General features: G+C 45.8%; 1 protein-coding gene across 1 annotated transcript in view; it reads left to right on the top strand.

Annotated features, from left to right (window-relative positions):
- cdkal1 (CDK5 regulatory subunit associated protein 1-like 1) overlaps window positions 1–22,619 on the top strand; it is a 387,515-nt gene that overhangs the window by 205,564 nt on the left and 159,332 nt on the right. Inside the window, exon 10 of the mRNA XM_061253309.1 lies at window positions 13,526–13,671. Coding sequence (XP_061109293.1) covers window positions 13,526–13,671 — 146 coding nt within the window. The remainder of the gene's footprint in view (window positions 1–13,525; window positions 13,672–22,619) is intronic.

The following is a 22,619-nucleotide window of genomic DNA, read 5'->3' as shown; positions in this document are numbered from 1 at the left end:
CTTTCCCGTCATTACTTCTTTGTGTTTCTATGGGCATTTTTTGCTTTATATATAAAGCAGCCAGTGATCTTTCAGCACAGGAGCTCCATTTGTCCCACAGCTAAATGGAAGCAGCCTGAAAGGCAACCTTATTCAAGATGGCCACCTCTGCCATACCTCCTCCCCGTGGCTCAGTGTTGTAGAGGAACAAAACATATCCCGCTCATGTATGTGGACAGCACAGGCCAGCAGCATTTTCTGACTCATGATCCTCTTCTCTGTGTTCAGGTGTGTGTGTGTGTGTGTGTGTGTGTGTGTGTGTGTGTGTGTGTGCCTCCGTGCGTGCGTGTGGTAAACATCTCAAATCTTCCCTGTTTTAATGTGCTGTATTTGCACCCTGGCCTTGTTCGTGGGACCCACTGCCCCCAGCTGTTTGAGTGTTTCTCAGCATTTAAGGACCCCTGTGTGATTCCCTGGGCTCGTCAGATTCGACCACATCACCTGCATTCTGCTAATGTACTCATATTGCTGTTGAGTTACTCTTCTGGCAATATTCACAAATTACTTGCAGAATCCAAGAATTTGGGGAAAGATTTCAAAAAACATTTAACATTTATTTCTTCTACATTTGTTATTTCAAATAAGAATTGACCAAACATTTATTTGTACCTTTGCTTTTCTTTTCAGATTTTCTTTTGTTTTCCATAAAGTAAGCTTACTGTGTTGATCGTTTCAGGGTCGAGTGTCTGGGATTGTGGCTGTGGCTTGTCTCCTTGAGGGCATCTCGGGTGAAGAGGCAAAGGGCTGAATAGCCCAGTCTAGTTTGAAAAAAGGGATTGAACCGCTCTTCATTGCAGCTGGCTGTCTAATGAAATGCTACCTCGTGCATCTGTGGCAAGCCATCTTCACCTGAACTGTGCTCTCCATGAGGGAATGTCATTACGTTCAAAGGCACCTCAACTGTGTGTGAGCGAGGTCAAAGGCCCGACTGTTGCATGCCTTTTCCTTTTCAAGATGGCGCTGATAAACGGGCCCCTTTGAATCGTCTGAGTGTTATTGCGCAGTCAGTTCAGCACTGTAGAGTGCAGTCTCCACTTTCATAAACCTAATGTGGAAGTCTACATTTTAATGTCCACATTATTCATAGACCCAATGTGTAGCAGTCTACATTTTAATGTCCCCGTTATTCATAGACCCAATGTGTGGCAGTCTACATTTTAATGTCCCCATTATTCACAGACCCAATGTGTGGCAGTCTACATTTTAATGTCCCCATTATTCATAGACCCAATGTGTGGCAGTCTACATTTTAATGTCCACATTATTCATAGACCCAATGTGTGGCAGTCTACATTTTAATGTCCACATTATTCATAGACCCAATGTGTGGCAGTCTATATTTTATTGACATTCCTGCACTGCTGTTGAGTCATTGACTGGTGGCTTACAGTACCTTCTTAAATGTGAAATGGTGGCACAAATGCCAAATAAGAGAAAGCTTAATTGCCGTGCCAACTGTTCAGGCAGGGGTAGGGGGGTTTTAAGTCCCAGCATGTTGAAAAACACGTTGCACATTTTTCTTGGAGAAAATAGACTTTTTTTTTCTTTTTTTTTTCGGCACTGCCATCAGAATCCTATAGAAGTCAGGGTGTCTCGGTGGCGCAGCCTGTAGAGCACTGACCGCATGCTCGACGACGTCGGCGGTTCGAATCCGACCGTCCGACATTTGTCGCATGTCTTCCTCTCTCTCTCGCTCCCATTCTTCCTGTCTCTCTATACTATATACTGTCCAATAAAGCTGAAAAAGCTGAAAAAAAAAGAATCCTATAGAAGTCCTGTTATCCAATGCCCCCCCCCCCCCCCCCTTATCTTCAAAATGGCAGACATGGTTTTTCCTTTTTGTTTTTTGGTAGAATGCGGGGAGGCCTGGCCCTCCGTGCGCCGGCCAGGGGGGCAGTGTCTGATCGCGACACGACCGCCCGCCCCGGTTTCCCTCCAAATCCCTTTCCGCTCCAGCGAAGAGTGCGTCCGCTTCTCGGGCCGCTAATCCGGGACGGAGAGATGCGAGAGCGCTCACAGTTCAGTCAATTACAGCCGCGGCCCCAGAGACCGCCGCAATTTGTCTGCGGAGCAGCGGCTGCTAATTCACACAAAACACGGGCCGATTTTCATATTAATTAATCTCACGGGACTCTGTCCATTAGGGGCCTAATGTACCATTGTGAGGACACTACGCAGAATTGTTGCCCCAAAAAAAAAGAAACCCATCCGATCTGTTTGTGAAATTCGATCGCGTTCCACACCGGAGAGACACGGAGAGTGTTTCTGTTCCATCAGCATGAAGTATCATTCAAATATGGCCCGGACCGCTTTGCTTTACAGCCATCTCCTTTCTGTTTCAAAATCTGTTTTTTTTCAAGAAAATGATATATTCTGACTTTCTTAAACATATGTAATGAATATCCAATGTTTTAATGTGCATTGTGTGCCTATGCATGCATTTACAGGACACCCATTCTCATTGGGGAAATAGCAGTGGCCACAGACTGTAACTGGGTTCTTGCCCCACTTAGAAACATCTGGCTCAAAACCATCATCATGTATCCATTTCATAGAAAAGTAGAACGGTTATAATATTTTATATACTATCAATTGCTTGCTTTGTGTTATTTAGCTATAATTATAATAATTTATTTCTTGTGATTGAAGCTTTCAGTAATTTTCAGAGGCCCCCTTTTGGGCCCTGGCCCCAGGTTGAGAACCACTAGGAGGTGGCCCTAGTACTTCATAGCTGCCCCTTTAGTTAAATCACAGTTCTTTGCATGGCCCTCAGTATGACTGAGTGTGACACCCCGGCTCTAAATGGTTGTGGCTGTGCCTGCTGGACACGTCTATAAGCCACAGTGTATCACTCTGTAATACACTGTGTACTTTCACTCTCTGTGTGTACCATCCACAACTCATCCCGTTTAGGAGCAGGTGGGGGCATTACCCTTCCCTGCATCCATGTGGACTGGGATCTGTCCCACAGGAGTACCTCTGTTCCGAAAGGGGTATGAAAGTTGTTCAGCTGGTATTGAAAATGATACAAACATATTAGTATGCTTATTAACTGCGTAACACCTGTTACCAGATCTTTTCGGAACTGTGTGAAATTTCTCAAATGGCTTGGTACTCTGTAGCTTGGGTTAGTAAGCAGTGCAGGGCCACATGACCTCAGTCACTGGCTTATTGTGCTGGGGAGAGGCCCATGCTCTGTAGGCATAAGGTTGCCTGTTCAACTCCTGAGCTCCTCGTAGTGTGCCAGGGCTTCACATGTGCCTGGAATTACAATGTCTCTGAGATAATTGGGTCATCGTTGCTGTGCTTTTCAGACAAGTGTGTAGTGCGTTAACCGATTGCACCATGCCACCCGGAGACATTTAAACTTCAATTTCTCCGGCGCTTAATTGGCAGGGAATTAACAGCTCTGAAATTAGGACAGGGGGGTATGCTGTCTGTGGAGTCTGCTGACCAACATCTCGCTCGCTGCGGACAGGGAAACTCCACGGCGTCACACCTACGAGACGCAAACCAACGTCTGTCGTTTTTAGAAGCGCACATCGCGCACGTAAATGGGAATCGGAAACGGAGCGAGCGGGCCCGGGGGACCATCGATCGTGAAAATGCGAGCAAAGCTAAATTGGGTCCCTCTGAATCTTACAGGACACCCATTCTCAGCAAGGGGAAAGAATGGCATTTTAATGGATTAATTATCTTTTACTACATAAAAGTGAAAGCAGGTTTTATTATGGAGGGTGAATTATCTGTGCGCCAGCCGGAGTCTAATCTGATCTCGGACGAGCCCCCCAGCGATAGCGTCTAGCGTACGTGCGACCGTCGCCCCACTTGCATACATATGTCCTCTCAGGCTTCCGGTCCCGTTCTTCTTGGGAAAGGACGGCTCTGGAATTGGGGCCCTTTACCCTGCTCGAGAAGGGAGAACCGGGCTCCCAGACGCAGGACACTTAGTGACAGGAAGGGGGCGAAAAAGCTGTTAGCGATTCGCTGAGGGAAAAGCGAGGCCCTCATTTAAACCGCCTGAAGCAGCCTGAACGCACGACTTGCTGTTGATCTGTAATGTTTTACTTAAGCGACCCACATGAAGCATTCTTGGCCATGAACGCGGTTCACATATGTTGAAAGGTATGCAGTGAACCGCCGTTTCGGGAAGAAAAGAGGAGAATGTGTTTGAGGCCCTTCGACGTGCTGAATTCCTCCCTGGGGGCCCAGGTAACACGCCACTCTCTCAGGTCCAAAGAGTTCAGCCAGGGACGGGAAGCAATTACAGTAGCGCGGGCCGCATTGCATCACAAGCAGGAGTCACATATGAAATAGAAAGTTCCAGATCTTTGCAGAGATTTCCCAAGCCCGTTTCCCCCCATTGCACTCGTCTGTTATACAGTTTTTGGCTCGCGAAGGAATTTTCCGTTCGAATCTGCGATGCAACGGTTTTTCATCGCTGGCAAACGCAGTGTTGTTTTGTTTTTTTCTCCAGCAGTGGGAAGCCAAAACACATGTAGCCACATCCAAAGTAAGCAGCCATTACCCTGGAAACATGGATTCACTGGCCTGTGGGGGATCACAGAGAAAACAATTATATATTACATTATATGTCATCGGGGCCAAACCTTAAAGATATTTTCCTGTTTTGACATGTCACACGATTGCACCAGCCTTGCCAGTTGAATGTTGAATGCTAGGGTTTCTTGGTCCTTGTCTCCTTCCATTTAGTTTTTCCACTTAATAAGTGAGAGACTAAAGCGAGGCCTTCTCAGGCCTGGCCTGCCACATTGAGGCATTAGTGGTTTTTCCAATGTTCCATTATTACTTTGGCAAATTACAAGCAACCTCACTTGACCCACTGTTATGACCGTATAACACTCTGAGCTTCTCGGTTAAATTAGCTTCAGGGTATTTTTGATATTTAACTTCAGTATTGATTGAACCATGTGTCAGTGGGCGTTATTTATGGAATTATTTAGAGCCCATTTTTTCGACTCCTGGTGAATTGCATTATCTTGTCTGTACAGTATGTACAATGAGTGAGGATATATTTGGATGTATAACTGTACACTATATGAAATAAAGAACTGGAACTGTATTTCTAGACGTTCATGGACACAGGGAAAATTTTGTGTGCATTACGACACATCTATTGTCAAGCTATATTTTGCCAGGCTGTCATCCAGTTTGAATAACGTGAACCAAAACATGAAACGACAGGGTCCAAGAGGCATCCAAAGACAGTGGCTTCTTAAGCAATATGCCCTGTATTCAATCTATATTTGTCCTAAAATCCCCTAAAAGTGATTATATTGCTTCAGACACAGTTTATGCAAGTTTTACAAGTTAATGTTAGTGTTTGCTGAATTTGGACCAACACAATTAACTGAATTTGAATTTGAATTTGAATTTGAATTTATTTGTTTATAATGTCGTGGACAGTCCCCATTAATTAACTGTAAACAGTAAATGGAGCAGCTTTAGCCTACATGACTAATTTCCAGCTGTAGTCCCCGGCCAGTTGACAATAGGCTCCCTAAAATACATTACATACATTTAACTCACAACTGTGAGTTAAAGTTAAGAAGTCCGACTCTCTCCTCATTGTGAAGCCATGTGAGATGTATTCTGCTGTCCCAAAGAGTTCCCCAATGCTGGCTGCTGGCTGACAGCAAACGTCTTTGTCTGGCTGGTTTTCGATAGAACAATCATAAAATGTCTTGAGACTGAGAGGGGGAAAACGTCTAGCTAGGCATTTGGCTGAACAGTGTGAACAGAGGAACGTGTTGTTAATCGAAGTGATCCATTCAGACCTTTTGTTGTTCCTTTAAGCAATAATTTTTGCCAGTTTCCCTGTTGCCAACCGCAACCCTAGCTGGCTGCTTTTCTCACCTTTGTGGCTAGCGTGTTGTCCTGTTGCCAAAACAATTTGTGGAATACCTTTTCTCCTGAACCCTTTGAGGAATTTGACCTTATCCCATAACCGTCCCCACTACGTGAGGAGAGTACGCTACGCTGTGTGAAATTGCCCTGTCATTCACAAATGACAAGTGCCATTCATCTTCTCAGTCTGCTCTGTTTGGAAATACGAATCTGAAATGGATTAACATGAACATGAACATGAACCAGGGACGGTCCGTGTTTCTGCCTGTATTGGAGCTAAGAACTATTCTGAAACATAGTATATTTGACAGAGAGGCTTGCAGCAGTCATTACAAGCACACAACAAGCACGGCTGTTTTCCTTCTTCCTACAGTCTATCATCTTTTAGAGTTCTGTCAGATATTTTCCAACTGAAGAAATCGATTAAATTAAGGCAGTTTTACACTCGTAAAGAATTTGTTGTCGATTGGCTTTTCTTGATGTTTTGTCGTTCGTACGTCTTTTGTCCTTTTGTTACTTCCTTTTGAAAGTCTCTGCTGGGATGAACATCTGCGTCTTCTGTTATTATCCACCGTCAGCACAGGGTTGCAGGCGGCCATGTTCACATGATCAGCGGCCGGCAGCTGATTAATTGTGCGTTTGCGATTTTGTGAAAGGGGGGTGGGGTGGGGGGGTATCTCTGGCTGCCGGTCGTCATGCAGTTAATGTGCCCATCTCGGGTCTTCTGTCACTCAGCCCCCAGTGCCATCTGCCATGCCCATCCACCCCCCCGGCCTTTGTGGGCTTTGATTGGCTGATTGGAATCAGGGGGAGTTGGCATTGTATCTGTCTAATGAGTTCCCTGCACATATTACCATAGCTAAGTAAATGACTGCTTTACAGAGTAAATAAGATGCATATGAAATGCATTGCTGTTGGGGACAAGAACAGGGTAATCAGATAGTGTTGTTAACATGGAGAATAATTATAAGGTGCTTAATTAACAAGTCTGGATGTTTTTCTTTTGCAAAATATCAGATCAGATAGTTAATGCCATTTCTGCCTTTAGTAGGAAATTAAAGTTTTGTTCATCCACCTTTTTAAATGATAAAAACGAGCAGCACATTAAATATTCAACAGCTATTTTTCAAAGATAATGCACCAAGAAATGTGCCAAATCTGATCTGTCACATTTATGCGAATACATTCTGGCAATTGCCAAGATTTGAAGGGAATGCAATTAGATTGTTTTCATTTTGTAGATGAGTGATTTTGGGGTGAAACTGATTTTGATAAAAGAACAGCCATTGGTTCCTGCTGCAAGCCCTTTGAATGCAAATATGTTTCTATACCTGGAACCGGGTGTTATTTTGCTCCTGCGTTCTTGCATACATGTACAGCCATGCTGTAGCCATCTTGAAGTCGGAAAGGAACATTACGCACATTAGATTATAGACTGGAATGGTGCACAATGCGACATTCACAGGAATGATTAGGTTGAAAACCGAATAATTCCTGGCAATGCTGCATTGTGCATCATTGCGCATCATCATTGTGCATCATAAAAATAATCTGGCAAATTTAAGAGACCTACATTTTCCACAGTAACAATGGACAGATGCATATGTTCTTACTTTCTGTGTTAGTACCGTGTTCTTCCTGTTTCATGTTCGGAATAGTCATGTTTCATGACAAATCTGTGCATTTGATCATTTGGCTGCTGTATATAATAAATCAATGTAGTTATATGTTTCCCTATCTTCTTATAAATCAGCAGGATTCATTATTTACTAGGTATTCTTGCAAACATATTTTATTATAAATAAGCAGTGATGTGGCATTTTGTCTGAAAGCAATATTTTCCATTGAGAACAATTAATACATTCTTGTTATGTGAATACTCCATCTCCTTTATTGAACCACAACAGCATACAAGGAGGTTCATCAATATCATGATAACGCTGTGAATTAATTACTTTGACATGGTTGTATGGGTATATAAATACTGCAATATGGTGGATCAATTATGCATCTGCATTTCCTTGCTTCAAACAGTTTTGTCTGTATTATGTCAACCTATGGTGTATGATGAACGCTCTGACTAAGCAGAAAAGTTAGTAATGCTCTTTGCATGTACACTCAGTGAGCACTTTTTTAGGTATTTATTAGACTTCTGCTGCTGTAGCCTATCCAGGTTTGACACATTGTGTGTTCAGAGATACTCTTCTGCATACCACTGTTGTAATGTGTGGTTACTTGCATTACTGTCACCTTCCTTGTCAGCTTTGACTTCCCTTCTCCTCTGACCTCTCTCATTAACAAGGCATTTCTACCCACAGAGCTGCTGTTCACTGGATGTTTTTTTGTTTTTCACACCATTTTCTGCAAACTCTAGAGACTGTTGTGCATGGAAAAACTCAGGTGATCGATCAGCAGTTTCTGAGATACTAAAGCCCCCTGTCTGGCACCAACAATCATTCCACGGTGAAAGTCACTTGGATCAAATTTATTCCCCATTCTGCCGTTTCATCTGAAAAACAGCTGAACCTCTTCACCATGTCTGCATGCTTTAGTTGCTGCCACATGATGATTAGCTAATCGCATGAATAAGTAGGTGTACAGGTGTTTCTAATAAAGTGCTCACTGAGTGTACTTCAGACAAAATTCAATGTACTTTGGTTCTTACAAATCGTAATCTTTCAAAGTCTCAAGTTTGTGGGAAACTTTGCTGTTCAATTTGTTTACACAAGGAAAGTCGGTCAGTGTGTCCAGGAATTCCTGTTACTTGTCACTGGTTACATTCATAAATGAGAGAAATAAAATGATGTTATTAGGCTCTACTCTGAGGCTTGCTGCTGTCCTGACACAACAGTGCCCCCCTCTCCAATGTCCCCCAGGAATTTTGACAGTCCCAATTATCAAGTTATGTTGAGTTATATCAACAATAATGATTTGTGTGCATTTATATGATCCCATAGTAGTTGTGTGACCAACTACAATGCACATTACAGTAGTATTTGTCCTGCACATAACATAAATTGTTCCTAGAATTACAGAATAGCGAATGTGCGTGTATCTGTGTGTATCTGTGTGTATCTGTGTGTGTCTGTGCGCATGTGTGTGCATGTGTTTGCGCATGTGTGTGCATTGGCTAATGCTGAAGGATTACACCATATGCCATTTAGTATAACCAATATAGTCGATTTACAACAATAACATACCGTACAGCAAGCATCTAATTTTACAAGCGAGTAAAGCAGTTTTTTTTTCTAAAGTTCAAGTTGTTTTCATTTCCCTACAGGAACTTGTAATTAAAGCTTGTCAAAAATTAAGAGGCATCATGTCAGATGCACAAAATTGCATTATTCATGGTAGTTTAATTGGACATTTCTGAACTGGTATACATTTCCGCAAGTCTTATTTTTGATGTTTAACCAATTTATTTATGAGTAATGCATGTTTTTTTTTTTTTTTTTTTTTTTAAGAATAATTCTTTTTCTTATCTTTTTTTAACGCCCAGCAGAGCAACAGATTATGTTGCGGGACAATTTACACAGCCACACTTGCGTGAAGTCATACGATTAAACGTGCGTCTGCAGGAATATACAGCACATGACCCAGTAGACCCTGAGGGAAGTTTCAAATCTACGTTTAAAATATGTATTTCCATTTCATATCAAGCTGTTCACACACACACTGTAAGGTCAAAGTCCTTAACATCCATGCCAGCCCCGCATCCTTCAGTCGGTGGGCTCTGCTTGGAGGGTGATGCTTAATCTCGCTCACCCGGGGAACCTGAGCCGGCACCTCGCACATTTCAGCCCGGCCTCTCCTATCTGATGGAGCAATGCGCTGTGACAGGAGAGGTTGATGCCTGTCACAGGGACCCCCTGATCCTCACGTGAAGATAAACTCGCTCGCTCCCCTCCTCTCTCTCTTTGCCTCTCTCCCTCTCTCCCTCTGCCACTCTCTCTCTTTCTGTCTCTGTCTCTGTCTATCTCTCTCTCTCTTTCTGTGTCTGTCTGTCTCTCTGTGTCAGACTCTCTCTTTCTCTCTTTCCCTCTGCTTCTCTCTCCCTCGTTCTGTCTGCCTCTGTCTATTGCTCTCTCTTTCTGTGTCCGTCTCTCTGTCAGTCACTCTCTTTCTCTGTCTGTCTCTCTCTCTCTCTCCCTCTCCCCCTCTCTATGTCTCTTTCTGTGTCTCTCTCTCTCTCCCTCTCTCGATCTCTCTCTCCCTCTCCCCCTCTCCCCTTGCTTGACATTCTGAGCCACAGCCTGACCGATAATCTTGCATGTCCTGCACGTGGTTAATGCGTTCAGATTTTGTCGCGTCCCAGCACTAGTGGTCTTGATTTTTCTCAGTTCCTAATCAGCTGTTATTCATCTAGCTAATTAATTATTTTAATTTTGATCTTATAATATATAACCCCATGCGGTGTGGGACAAGCGAGCCAGACTAGCCAAGCGGATTTGGGGATAGGCTCCCGGGGGGGGGGGGGTCGGGGGGGAGGTGCTTTTCACAATAGATTTTAATTGTAAAGAAAGACCGCAATCAAATTTTTTTCCTCCTGTGAAATAATTTCCCAATTTCTTTTTCTTTTTTCTTTTTCTCCCCACATCATGGTCGTGACTTGAATTCCAACTACAGGAGTGTGATTACACAGGCAGGGCCAGGAATCTGCGATTGTCCATCTATCCGACAGCAGGTTTTGTTTAATCTCAGGAAATGAATTAATTGGTCTTGTTTTTCTGTAAAAAATTTCTACGAACGTCTCTCCCTTTCATGGGTGATTAGAGTCAAACCCGCTCTGTTTTCCTGCAGCTGCGTTTAGACTAGCCTTCTGGGTTCACCCCTCACGTTCTCTGACGTCTGCACTCGCTCTCTTACCCATCGAGACGCTCCACCCACACTACTCAACTCCAGGTCCTTCCAGCCGCAGTGTCTGCAGGTGTTCGCTCCGACCGTGCGCTACACCACCTGATTTCACGAATTATTTTTCCTGCTTGGGTCATATAATAAGTTAATTAATTAAATCAGGCAGAACTAAATCCTGCAGACAATGCGGCCCACTGGACGTGGAGTTACATCTCACCAAACCTCTGTGGTTCACTTACATGGCCTTTATCTCGATATAATCCTGCCACTTTCCCATTCGGTAAAAATCAGCTAGAAGCCTTATGTTTATAACAATGTTGCAATGGAGGGAACTTTTCACAGAACAGGTGACATATATGAATGGACTGGTGTGTTGGTGCACTTAGCGTTATTTAGGTCAACTCCCGGCTAACGCAAAACATTTTTACGATGTTGCTGCGATGTTATAACATTGAAAAACATTCCAGTAACATTGGGAGAACATCATGTGTACGATTATGGAACAGGTGTGTCATGGGCACCTCAGTCCTCAAGATGGAAGCAGTGCATTTAGGTCATGTTACAGATAAAAAGTAATGTCTGTTTTTAGTTTCTGCGATTGTGTCCTCAACTTCTACCGCCCAAGACCATATGGCATGACGGTTCACTTAGGGCTCTGTGCGATGTAAGACACGTTATCTTTACTTGGAAAATAGACTTTGTGATAATGGGGAAGCGATTAGTTTACAGGTTCCATATAACATAATGATTTGTGGATCTTAAAACGCTTGTCCGCAAACAGAAAAATGCCAGGCCAGGCATTTCATGCCAGGCCCGGTTTAGTATAGGCACACACCTTAGCTCAGGCCTCTTTTGAAGCCCCACTGGCTGTCACAACCACAAATCTCCCCAGGAAAATGGCAGACCGGAACTTAAACTTTCTAACCAGTCTTGACATCTCCCTTCATCTCGCAGTAGTCACCTCTACGAAATTAACTTTGCAACAACTGACTAGACCCAAACCTGTGCATCTGTTAAGTATTTTCTCTGCTTCTTTCAAAAGTATTTTACAACTGTTCTTTTACTTTATGAAGTGTATTTCAAGGATAAAACGTATAATGGCTGTTCACCAATAAATAACCAGTTTGTCAGTAAATTAAACTGACTGCCGCTGGGAAAGGTGACACCTCACCCTAAGACCAAGAGCATGTTGCCTGGAAAAACCTTTTATCTAGATGACCAAAATTTTTCAGTCTGAATTTGGCCTGTTTGTTTTTAGTTTTTTTACGTGCATTTACTGCATGCATTCTCCACCATTGAGTCTGTGGAGGGGGGGAACAGGAGGGAGTCTGTTGATTTGTGTGGAAATGGAAGGAAAGAGAGGGTTTTATGCATTTTGTCATCCTCACTGACGCCCCGCCGTTTGAGAAATTCCGTTGACCTTTTGGAGGAAGCTCGTTTCCGGCTGGCGTCCCCTCTCGAGGGCCAACGTCGGGATTGTATTCTCAGACGCGCCGACTTGAGGAATGCCCTCCCGCGTTTTGACGGGACGTCGGGGGACTCGGATAATTAAAGCAGATGTCGCGTCAGGAAAAGGCGCATCGTCTTAGCTCGGCTTTGAAGCGAAACGGGAGACCTCACATCTCAATCGCACCGGTGCGGAATACAGATGGCCTCTCGCTCCAGACCGCTGCGCTTTCGGTAGCGCGTTCCTGACGACACGCCTGTGCGTCACGCTTCCAACGCAGACCGCTACACGTGTAGTTGGCGAGCACTCTCGATAGCGAGGCAGAACGGAGATCCGCATCGTGAATAATTCTGTATTACCTAGCGGGGGGCCTCCAGATTGACGTAACGCACCGTGACATATTTTCCGAGGCGCGGGGTGGGCCGTGGCGTGTGATTCGCGGGCGCGTAAAGAGAATATGAGATTACGCGCTAACGTAATTACAGGAAGGGACAAAGCCAAGGAGAACATACAGTAGCAGGCCTGTGGCCACGCGCATTACTCCGCTGAGCTGCAGCAAACATGACATGAGCCGGCTCTTCAGAGAGCCTCTTATCGCCACGCTTTCCTTTCATGTTCAGGAATCATATCAGACGTGGACAAGGGGAACACGCGTTCGCTTAATTTCTGAAAGGGACGGTTCAGTCCGGCTGATTTTGAAGGGCTGTAATTCCTACACTGTTCACGCCACACGGAAAAACCTTCAATGTGAGGGTGTATACTTAGATACGGAGCGAATCGTGTTGGAACTACGGCCCTTTGAACTTGTGTCTCTGTCCAAATACTTACGGTCTTCACTGTATTTGGTGGCAGGGTCACAGATCCTGCTTTGACAGCAAGTTGTCTGTGTTTGAGCAAACTGCATCGGGAAGTGAATCAGTTGAAGTCGTGTAGATGTTTCCAACGTGGTAAAGGTTAATGATTTCACCAGGGGAATGTGTTCTCTCTCACCTGCCTTACTCTCAGGTAAATGTTGGTTGAGGGAAGAGTCCGCCCACACAGAAGTGTGTGTTACACGGCAGACTATTTCTATAGGTGACGTATTAAAGATCCCCTGTTGACTCTGGAAAGGTCAAAGCCGACACCATAGTTTGCACTCCGACAATGCAATATGCTCCTCCTCTCAGGGCATTTCCTAATTATTTGGGCTTCTATACAAAATCTTTATGCGTTTTTAAATATCTTTAAATATTGTTATTTATTTATTTTTTTACAAAAATTGTCTGTGTTAAAAATAACAAAAATGTGATTTATTGTCTCTTTTTAACTCTTCCCCAGGAAATGGCCAAAATCCTCAGCCATCCGCGGGTGTACGCTTTCCTGCACGTGCCTGTCCAGTCTGCCTCCGACAGCGTCCTGATGGATATGAAGCGGGAGTACTGCATCGCCGACTTCAAACTCGTCGTTGACTTCTTAAAAGACAAGTAAGTCGGGGAGACGCGCGCCGCGGTCTGTTAGGTCAGCCGATTGTCGAGCCGTGTGTGATTTCCCTAGCCCCGCCGAACCCCACCACCCTGGGGGTCTGATCCCTTACCATGGGATCAGCTGCACACTGTGTTACCCTCTCTTCCTTATGTCCATCTGAATAAAGCGGAAAATAAAGGCCAGTCTGCCTACTATCATTTAGAAGAACACTGAGCCCCTGTGAAAGGGGAGGGGAAACCCCCTGCCTGAGCTGACGAGCGCGAGGTTTTTCCGAAGCGTTTGTTCTGCAGAGTGTCAGAAGGCCTTGTTGTATTCCCTCGTCCCCTGAACCCAGAGCTTGCACTGTTGGCCCTGAACCCTCGAACCCTTGAACTCTCTCACCCTCTGCCCTCGTGTTCCTCGTTCTTGGGAGCTATGAGACCCCAATGCCAAACCAGAAATGAAATTGCTCTGTAAAACCAGCGTGTAACCGAACTGGTCCTGCTATTTTTCGGGGTGGCACCAAAGCTTCGGTATGTAACCGCTCGGTCTGGTCTCATTAACCCCTTGTTACGGTTCAACCCCTGGTGACTGGACCTGTTTAGGAGAAATATCGTTGAGCCGAGTTGGTCTTTTGGTGGCACACAGGGACTTGTGTGGGTTTACACACGGATCAGTGGTCACTCTTTACAATAAGGTTACATGAGTCGGCATTAACTAGTGTCGTTGTTTACATGAATTAATGATGCACCAATGCTTTAATTAAGCATGAAATTAACTTTTCATTAGGTAATGTATTAAACTACTAAGTAATGTATTAGTTGCATCAATATTTATACATTAGCATGTATTTATAATTCGTTAATCATTAACAAATACATTAACATACTTTTTTTCAATAGGAATTGGCGTTAACAAATTCAGTTGTTAACATGAATAATGATGTACAAATACATTAAAAAAGCTGGACATTGCAGTTGGTTAACAACTTCATCAGTTAATGCCAGTCCATGTAACATTATTGTAAAGTGTGACCAGTCAAAAAAAGCTGTATGGCAGCTGCAGTGGTGACCACCCAGTGAACTGAAAAATGAGTGTCCTGACATTTTGTTAACGCCTGCGGCCTGCTAACTACAGTCTCCTATTTTGGTGCTTTTGCGACAGAGGCCTCCCGCTCGGTCTCTGTCAGCATCGCTCAGAACAGGGAGATTGGAGTCTTTGAGTTGTATAACGGATAAACACTGTGCCCAATTGCAAGTTTTCCTGACCCATTTTCTGAGAAGGCTGGAAGATTGCACCAGCTCTCACCAGAAGAAAGCCTCACCTCCAATTTACCCCTCTCTCCTATATATTGCTTCCCAAATTTCAGACCCCCCTGTCCCAAACGGATTACCTTTTCTGATTTGTCAAGCCGCGCTATCGAGCGCTGGCCATGTCATTACCACTGAGTGGCCAAAGTGTGCGCATCGCTGAAATTGTTTACCTTCCGAACGCGGGGTAATCGTGTCTCCTCCGCGGCGTCGCCAGACGCAAAGGCACATCTCGCTCCGCCCCCGCAGGCTCTGCCCTCTTCTCTCATTTGTGGAAACTGGGGCACGGCACTGCGAATCAGCCGTGCCCCCGCCATCGCCCCCGACGACCACCCGGGGCCGGGTTCATTAACCCAGGGCCCGCGCCCCCGTCCGCGGGAGCAGGCTGCGGTGTTGAGATAGGCCCGTCCGCCCTAATCCGGGCTGCTCAGCGTTAATGGGAGCTGACATCCCCGAACAGCCGGATCGTGTGCGTGAAGGCACGCCGGAACGAGGCCCTCCACCATCCGCTTGTGGGCAGGCTGCCGGTTATTCTGCCGGTTTGTGGACCCGTGGATCCCTGGAGCTGAGTTCAGGGGTGTTTGCCCGGCGTTCGACCCGCAAGGTGCACTGCTGTGATGTATCACAGGGCCGCCGCTTCTGCTGCACAGCTTAATGACCACGCGTCCTCCACTCCGCGACGGTTCAGGACACCACATACATAAAGGTATAACGCAGCATATCGCAGTGTTTTGCATCACAGAGTTCACTGTAAGTTCAGTTAAACAGTTCACTTCTGGCTGCAGCGAGAGAACTTGGTCAGTGTGTGACGAACTGAACGTGACGCTCACAAAATGTTTTGCTGGAAATATGAACACATTCAACAATTTGTTTTGCTTCTTAAAACATGCCTGACGTATTTTTCGTCAGTCCGTGCGAGGGAACGGTCCGTGTGAGCCAGGCTGGTCTGCACCGTTGACATGAGGTTGGGGGGTGTCCAGTCCAGCCCATGCGTCAGCTTTTAATGTGTTTTTGTTAGGATGTGGGGAATAAACAGTCCGTATCTGCGCAAGGAAACTAACAATGGAAAACCGTGACCCTCCTGCACTCCGGTTCAATCCGTCCTGCGAACAATTAGTGTTTGTGTTGAAGTGGCCAGGGCCGGGGCAATCTCACGAAGACGTGCCAGGGAGCGCTCGGGCCCCTGTGATGTCGTTCCGAAAGGCGCCGTTTGGCTCGTGCCGCGCTCCTGCGGACAGCGCTGGGCGTCCCGCCAGGCCCCTCTGTCTGCGCTCACGTCAACCTTTGTTTTATTTCCTCCGTACCCTTCTCCCCACCCCCTCCTCTTCCTCCCTCCATCCCCCTCTCCTGCTCCCTTATCCCCCCCCCCCCCCGCCTCTGCTTCATGCCGAAGAATTGGCAGCCGTTCCCAAAACAACAGCTGGATTTGACATAAACCAGGAGGGTTCGTGCGGGGAGAGGAGAGACTCGTCTGGTTGCAGGGTAAGCGGGAGAGTGAGAAGAAGGGAAAAGGAGAAGAAGGGATGCAGAGAGAGAAAGGAAAGAGTGCGTGAGAGAGGAGAGAACAGGATAGGTTGTTTCAGACCCTGCGTGCAGAAGGCCTGTGGAAAATGCGTAAAAGGATACCACACGCTGAGGTGACTCTGAGACTATTCAGTCACGCTCCTGCCCAAAAAATGGATTATCGCAACCCTTCCTCACGATGACCCACTGCCGTGTCACCCCGACATGTCCGCTCGCCTCCGGGAACACGCTGCTGTTTACGAACAGCTCGCCTCTGTGTTCCATCACGGCCCCCTCAGTGTCAGGGATGCGACCGTATGCCGGGATAGTCTTGTGCAACACTTTGGGTCTGCTTAGTGCTCAGGCTCTAGTCTCAAGAACATGACTTGACCTGTGGATCTATCATTTGATTAATGGGGTGGTGGGCACCACAGACAAAGTGTTGAGCAAAATGTATCAATAGGCAGATGCATTTAATCACTTTGGTCAATCTCAGAAAGAAAAATCATGCTTTTTACCTTCAACAGAACATTGTTAGAAACATAGCACGCATGAGTAAAATGAGGGTTTTTGAGAATGTGACTGAGATGAGATGAGAAATGAGAATGTGAATGTTTTTATTCTTTAACATTTGTTTTTATACAACCTATTGTACATTGTAAGGCTTGAGTCTTTGGTGGAACACCTGGTGTCACTGACAGAATTACTGTAATGGGGGACAGAGAGTTCAGCATGAGCACTGTTGACAGGGGCCGTCAAACATGTGATTGCAACAACTGATAAGGATGGGATATCGGTCGCAGCGCATTGCAGAATGTGTATACGCTGTCACGTTATTTCTCCCAGCATTTGGCAAGATGGTTATAATTCTTAGAGCTGTTCATGGTCGGCAACGTTATGGTTGACGGTTACCATCCAAACCTGCTGAAAACTTGTGAAACGCACTGAAAACGGAGGATATAGTGGAAATGGCGATATCTGTGAAAATCACCCAGCCCTAGTAGTGATTGATGCAAAGGGCAGACAGCTGGGCAGCCAGAGATCACAGGGTGAGAGAATACATTATTCCCCTATTTCTGCTATCTGAGGCAAGCTTCTCAAAGGATGCCTCCGTGACCACAGCTCCTGACCATAGCAACCATCTTCTGTCCAGAAACTGCCGGTGTACGAATTCTGGCACACTAGGCTCTTTCCACTTCTTTTTTTTCTTTTCCTTGCTCCTGACCCGAAATCAATCGAGGTCCCCCTTCTTTAAGGACATTCCAACCCATAGAATGTTCCATCTACATTACATTACATTCTTGGCATTTTGCAGACAATCTTATCAAGAGCGACATACAGTTTATTAGACTAAGCAGGAGACAATCCTCCCCTGGAGCAATGCAGGGTTAAGGGCCTTGCTCAAGGGCCCAACGGCTATGTGGATCTTATGGTGGCTACACCGGGATTAGAACCACCAACCTTGCGTGTCCCAGTCATTTACCTTAACTAGGTCATTTACCGCCCCTTCTAGAAGCTAGAAGTAGAAGTTGGGAACTCCAGATCTTTCCCTTGAGCAAGGAAACATCAGTGCATCCTTTGCAGAAGGATTTCTTTTTTGGGAAGCATGACATATAAATGATCAACCTGCTGATCCACCTCTCCTCATCTGCCATGTCTGTAACTGACATGGATTCCAACTGAAATTTGAAGGAGCAGGGACATTCCATTGGCCTAATTCCAAAAAATGTTCTAGCCTCTCCTGGTGGGTGGAGCTAGTAGTAGAGCAAGGTAAAGAAAAAAGTGAAATTAAAAATAAAATGATAAAAAGCTATTGGAATGAGCCCGCCATATCACCGAGACCGAAGTGCCTCTTGGGAGTTCTCCTTTGACCCTTGTTTCAGTCCATAAGCTGCTCGCTCTGCCGGGTACTTCAGAAGCTGCAGCGGAGGCTGGGGCTTTGTAGCAGTTGCGCTCTGCGTACTGTCTTGTTTGTCTGCATTTCTAAGATTGACAAAAACAGCAGGCAGTCTCATTAAAGCCCTTGCAGTGTGTTTGACCATCCTTTAATCAGTCTGGCGGATATGACAGATGGCTGGCATCATCGCTGAGATTCCGGGAACATGGAAAAGCCCCTATTATCCAACCTGAACATATAGACCCTTAAGCATGTTAACGTGCTGTAAGAAGATGCTCCGACAATATTAGATTCCCTCCCAGGTTTCGGCTTATCCTACTCTGAGCGATGACTTCATCTGTTGTATTGGCCACAACAGGAGGGCCCTGTGGTCTGGTGGATCTGTGTGCGTTTATTTTGGTTGGTCTGGTGGATCTGTGTGCGTTTATTTAGGTCTGGTGGATCTGTGTGCATTTATGTTGGTCTGATTGATCTGTATGTTTATGTTGGTCTGATGGACCTACGTATGTGTGTTTTGTGTTGGTCTGATGGACCTGTGTGCTTTTGCGCTTGCCTGATGAATCTGTGTGCATTTCTGTTGTTCTGATGGACCTGTGTGCATTTCAGTTGGCCTGATGAATCTGTGTGCATTTGTCTTGGTCTGATGGACCTACGTATGTGCATTTCTGTTGGTCTGATGGATGGGTGTGCATTTGTGTTGGTCCGATGGATCTGCATTTGTTTACATTGGTCTGATGTATCAGTGTGTGTTTGTGTTGGTCTGATAGATCTGTGTGCGTTTGTGTTGGTCTGATGGATCTGTGTGCACTTGTGTTGGTCTGATAGATCTGTGGGCATTTGTGTTGATCTGATGTACCTGTGTGCGTTTGTGTTGGTCTGATCCATGAGTGTACGCTTGTTGGTCTGCTGAATCTATGTGGGTTTGTGTTGGTTTGATGGATCTGCATTTGTTTATGTTGGTCTGATGTCTCAGTGTGCATTTGTGTTGGTCTGACGGATCTGTGCGCGTTTGTGTTTGTCTGACGGATCTGTGCGCGTTTGTGTTCGTCTGATAGATCTGTGTGCGTTTGTGTTGGTCTGATAGATCTGTGTGCGTTTGTGTTGGTCTGATGGATCGGTGTGCGTTTGCGCTGGCCTGATGAATAATGCTGTCAGGTGGATGAGAAGTTGTGATGAAGTTGAGCTCGGCCTCATTCATCACGGTGCCGAGGGCGGGTACGGGGACGAGGTGGGGTCAAAGCGCGGGTCAAACAGTCATAATCAGGAAGGTGGCTGAACATTGCTTTCACATTTCGAGTGTTCAGCCTGTCTGACCGACACACACCTCTCCCATTAGCAAGCACACAGAGAGTGTGCATGCTCAGTGTAAATTGTTTCAAGTTACAAATGATGTTTTTGTATGTGTATTACCCAATCTAATATCGAAAATAAACAGCGAGTGGAGATCAACGGATTCATGAAGAGCGGGTTGAGATTGAGGACAATAATGCGGAGGGGTAGGATCGAGTAACGGTGGACGAGGCGGGATTGCTTTTGCGTTGAAGAGCTCATCTCCTCTTTTTAATATCTTATAACATGCGTTTAAAGGGCTTTTCAGTAGTATTCAGTGCCTATCATTTGACTCGGTGAATCATAACGTGTTCCCATTTGGGAAGATGAGCTTTAGCTGTATAGTCCATTTTGTTCCACCGTTATAAGTGCTTGCAATTTTTATAGACTAGCCAACACATTTCTATCATTTTGCAGATCATTTAGGCTTTGCAGCATGTGCAGTACACATACTTAATTCATTTCCTCACCTGTTGTATATATTTTTGTTCATTAAAATTCAGATAATGGTGTTAATGCATTTTAGCCTGCCTATTGGTTTCACTGTTCTCTTTTTCTTTTGAAGATAATAAAGAAGTAATTTCCATATGTCCGCTGTAGACTTTGAGTGAGCATTTTTACACTTTTTAATTAGAAACAGAAGCATTGTCTTGTGTACGGCACTCTGGACCGCGTTTCTTCTTAATTATCTTTCCCAGACTGTTATTTTTGTAGCGGATTGCGAGTGTGCCGTGGATACGAGATTCTGCAAATCTAATGGCTCTGACCCACAAGTGTGAAAGCAGTGGGTGTTGCTTCATGTCGGTTCATGCGGTTTCGCAGTTAATGAGATTCCTGGATACGCGCTGGAATATCAAGCCCTGCCAGTGAATGAAATTGACATCTATCCGCTTTTTGCTTTTACAAAGGTGGTGGCAAATTTGCGGCCCTTATCTTCTAAGGTGCAACGATAAGATTCAACCCAATGTTAATTTTAACCGTGTTTTTAAACTTTTAAATGCGGCTCATTTGTTCCTTCAATTGAATTAATTTGTTCCATTCACACCGTGAACTGTCAGTTTTGTAAGAAAGCAATTAGTAATTATTCAAAATCCAATTTTGTTTTTATGGAGTTTTTTTTTTTCTTTCTTTTCCCAGCTTGTGTAACCCACTGATAAAGAGAGTAACAGAGATCTCTTTAGAGTTCGGCCTGTCTGCGTTTGCTCATCCCTGAAAACCCGCCGTCTAATTCCCTCCTGTTTGCAGAAATAAGGCTGGGATTACGGCCGCCGGTCACGTGTCAGAAACCCGCGTAATCGAATCCGCCGTGTCTCGAGTGGCCCTCCGCTCATAACCTCGCTGATGGAGGATATTGGAAGAAGTCGGCTTTTCCTGCGTTGTGGTGGCGGCGTTACCGAGAATACGCCGCTCCTTAATCCGAGACGGGGATTAGACCGTCTGAACGGTCAAGTAAGCTTTTTTCATCACTGCTCCTACTGCTGCCGCTATTACCGCCGCCGCTGCCAGGGGTTTATTTTCATCGGCGGGTTCAGAGCGGACATAGCTGCGGCTAACGGCTCCGCAGCAGCTGACTTGTCATCTCTGGGGCTCCTGTAGTCACCCAGGACGATAGCTGTGCTTGAACACGTGTTTTCTTTTACCGATTTTAATTATTTGAAGTGCGTGGCCCCTGTTAACGGTAATGCTTTTCAGGCCTGAAATCTCATGTGTGTATGCCTGAATCCTTAGCGTATGGACACAGGGGAGGTGGTTAAATATTTTTAAATGTACTTTTGAACGATACCAGTCAATGGAACCTGGAAGTCTTTCCAGAGGTTTTAGGACTTCACTATCATGATTCGCTTCGTGGTGTGGCTCTCGGTGATGTTGAGAGCCATCTCTCTTCGACGCGACACACTTCCGGGTCACCTTTTATCAGGGGCTCCTATATTCTTGCTGAGGGTGATGGTGGGACCTTGATCTTAGGTTCTGTTGGGGTCTCCTCCCCTATAGGTGGCAATTTATGCGCAAACGGCACAAACCGGCGGTCTCGAGAAGCTTCACTTGACCTTTATGGTGGCTTCAGATGTATAATCTCCCTCTGTGTCCTCCCCACCCTGAGATGGATACTTGACATCTTTCCTCCAGGCTTTCATGTGCTGTGCCCGCGGGGGCACGCAAATAAATAGACGCGTACGCACTGGAGCCGGCGTCTGGCCAAGGCTTGAGTCATGTGATCCCCGTTCGAGGTGGCGGCGGTCATATGGTTTCAGTTTAGCAGCCTTGGTGCAGTTCCCGAGCTGGTGTTTTTGTGGCAGGGCACATGTTTGACTACCATACAGTATCCTGTCCTCGCCGGTGGAGGATTATAGAGGTCGCCAGGTTCCTACTGGTAAGTGTGCACGTGTCGTCTGCCGGCGGGAACACTGGAGCCCAGTCGCCGAGTCGCCGAGACGGCGAACAGGCCTTGTGACCGATGCCCGTGCCATGGCGCGGGCTCAGTGCGGCGGGCAGTCGGTTCACAAACGGCTGGGCGCGACGTATCTCCCGCCAAACAGAGTAAAGCGCTCGGGTTACAGGCGTCTGTTTCGGTTTCAGCCCGAAAACAAAAGCGTCTGCAATCGGCGTCGCCTGGCTGTAATCAACACTCCACCATCCACGCCGCAGACTGACAGGCCTGCTCCTCGCTGAGGAAGCTGAGGCCTCCGCATCGCGTCTCCCTCCCTCCCTCTCTCATTCTCCTTCTCCTTTTCGGTCAGAAAGGAGGCAGTTAGGCCTGGCAGCGGTTTAAAAGAGCTGAATAAAAGGGTCTGGCTTTCCTTTCATACGCGGCGGGCTTGCGTCTGGGTCGGCCTGCGAGTCACACGAGGTGAGGCGGTGTTTTTTTTTTCCTTGTTTTTTTTTCCTCCCCAGCGTGCACTTCCTTACATAAACCATTTCTCTTCCTCAC

This window comes from Conger conger, chromosome 1 (assembly GCF_963514075.1).
Source record: "Conger conger chromosome 1, fConCon1.1, whole genome shotgun sequence".
Taxonomy (NCBI): domain Eukaryota; kingdom Metazoa; phylum Chordata; class Actinopteri; order Anguilliformes; family Congridae; genus Conger; species Conger conger.
Note: the sequence above shows the minus strand (reverse complement) of the source record. Positions and strands in the feature narration are given on the sequence as shown.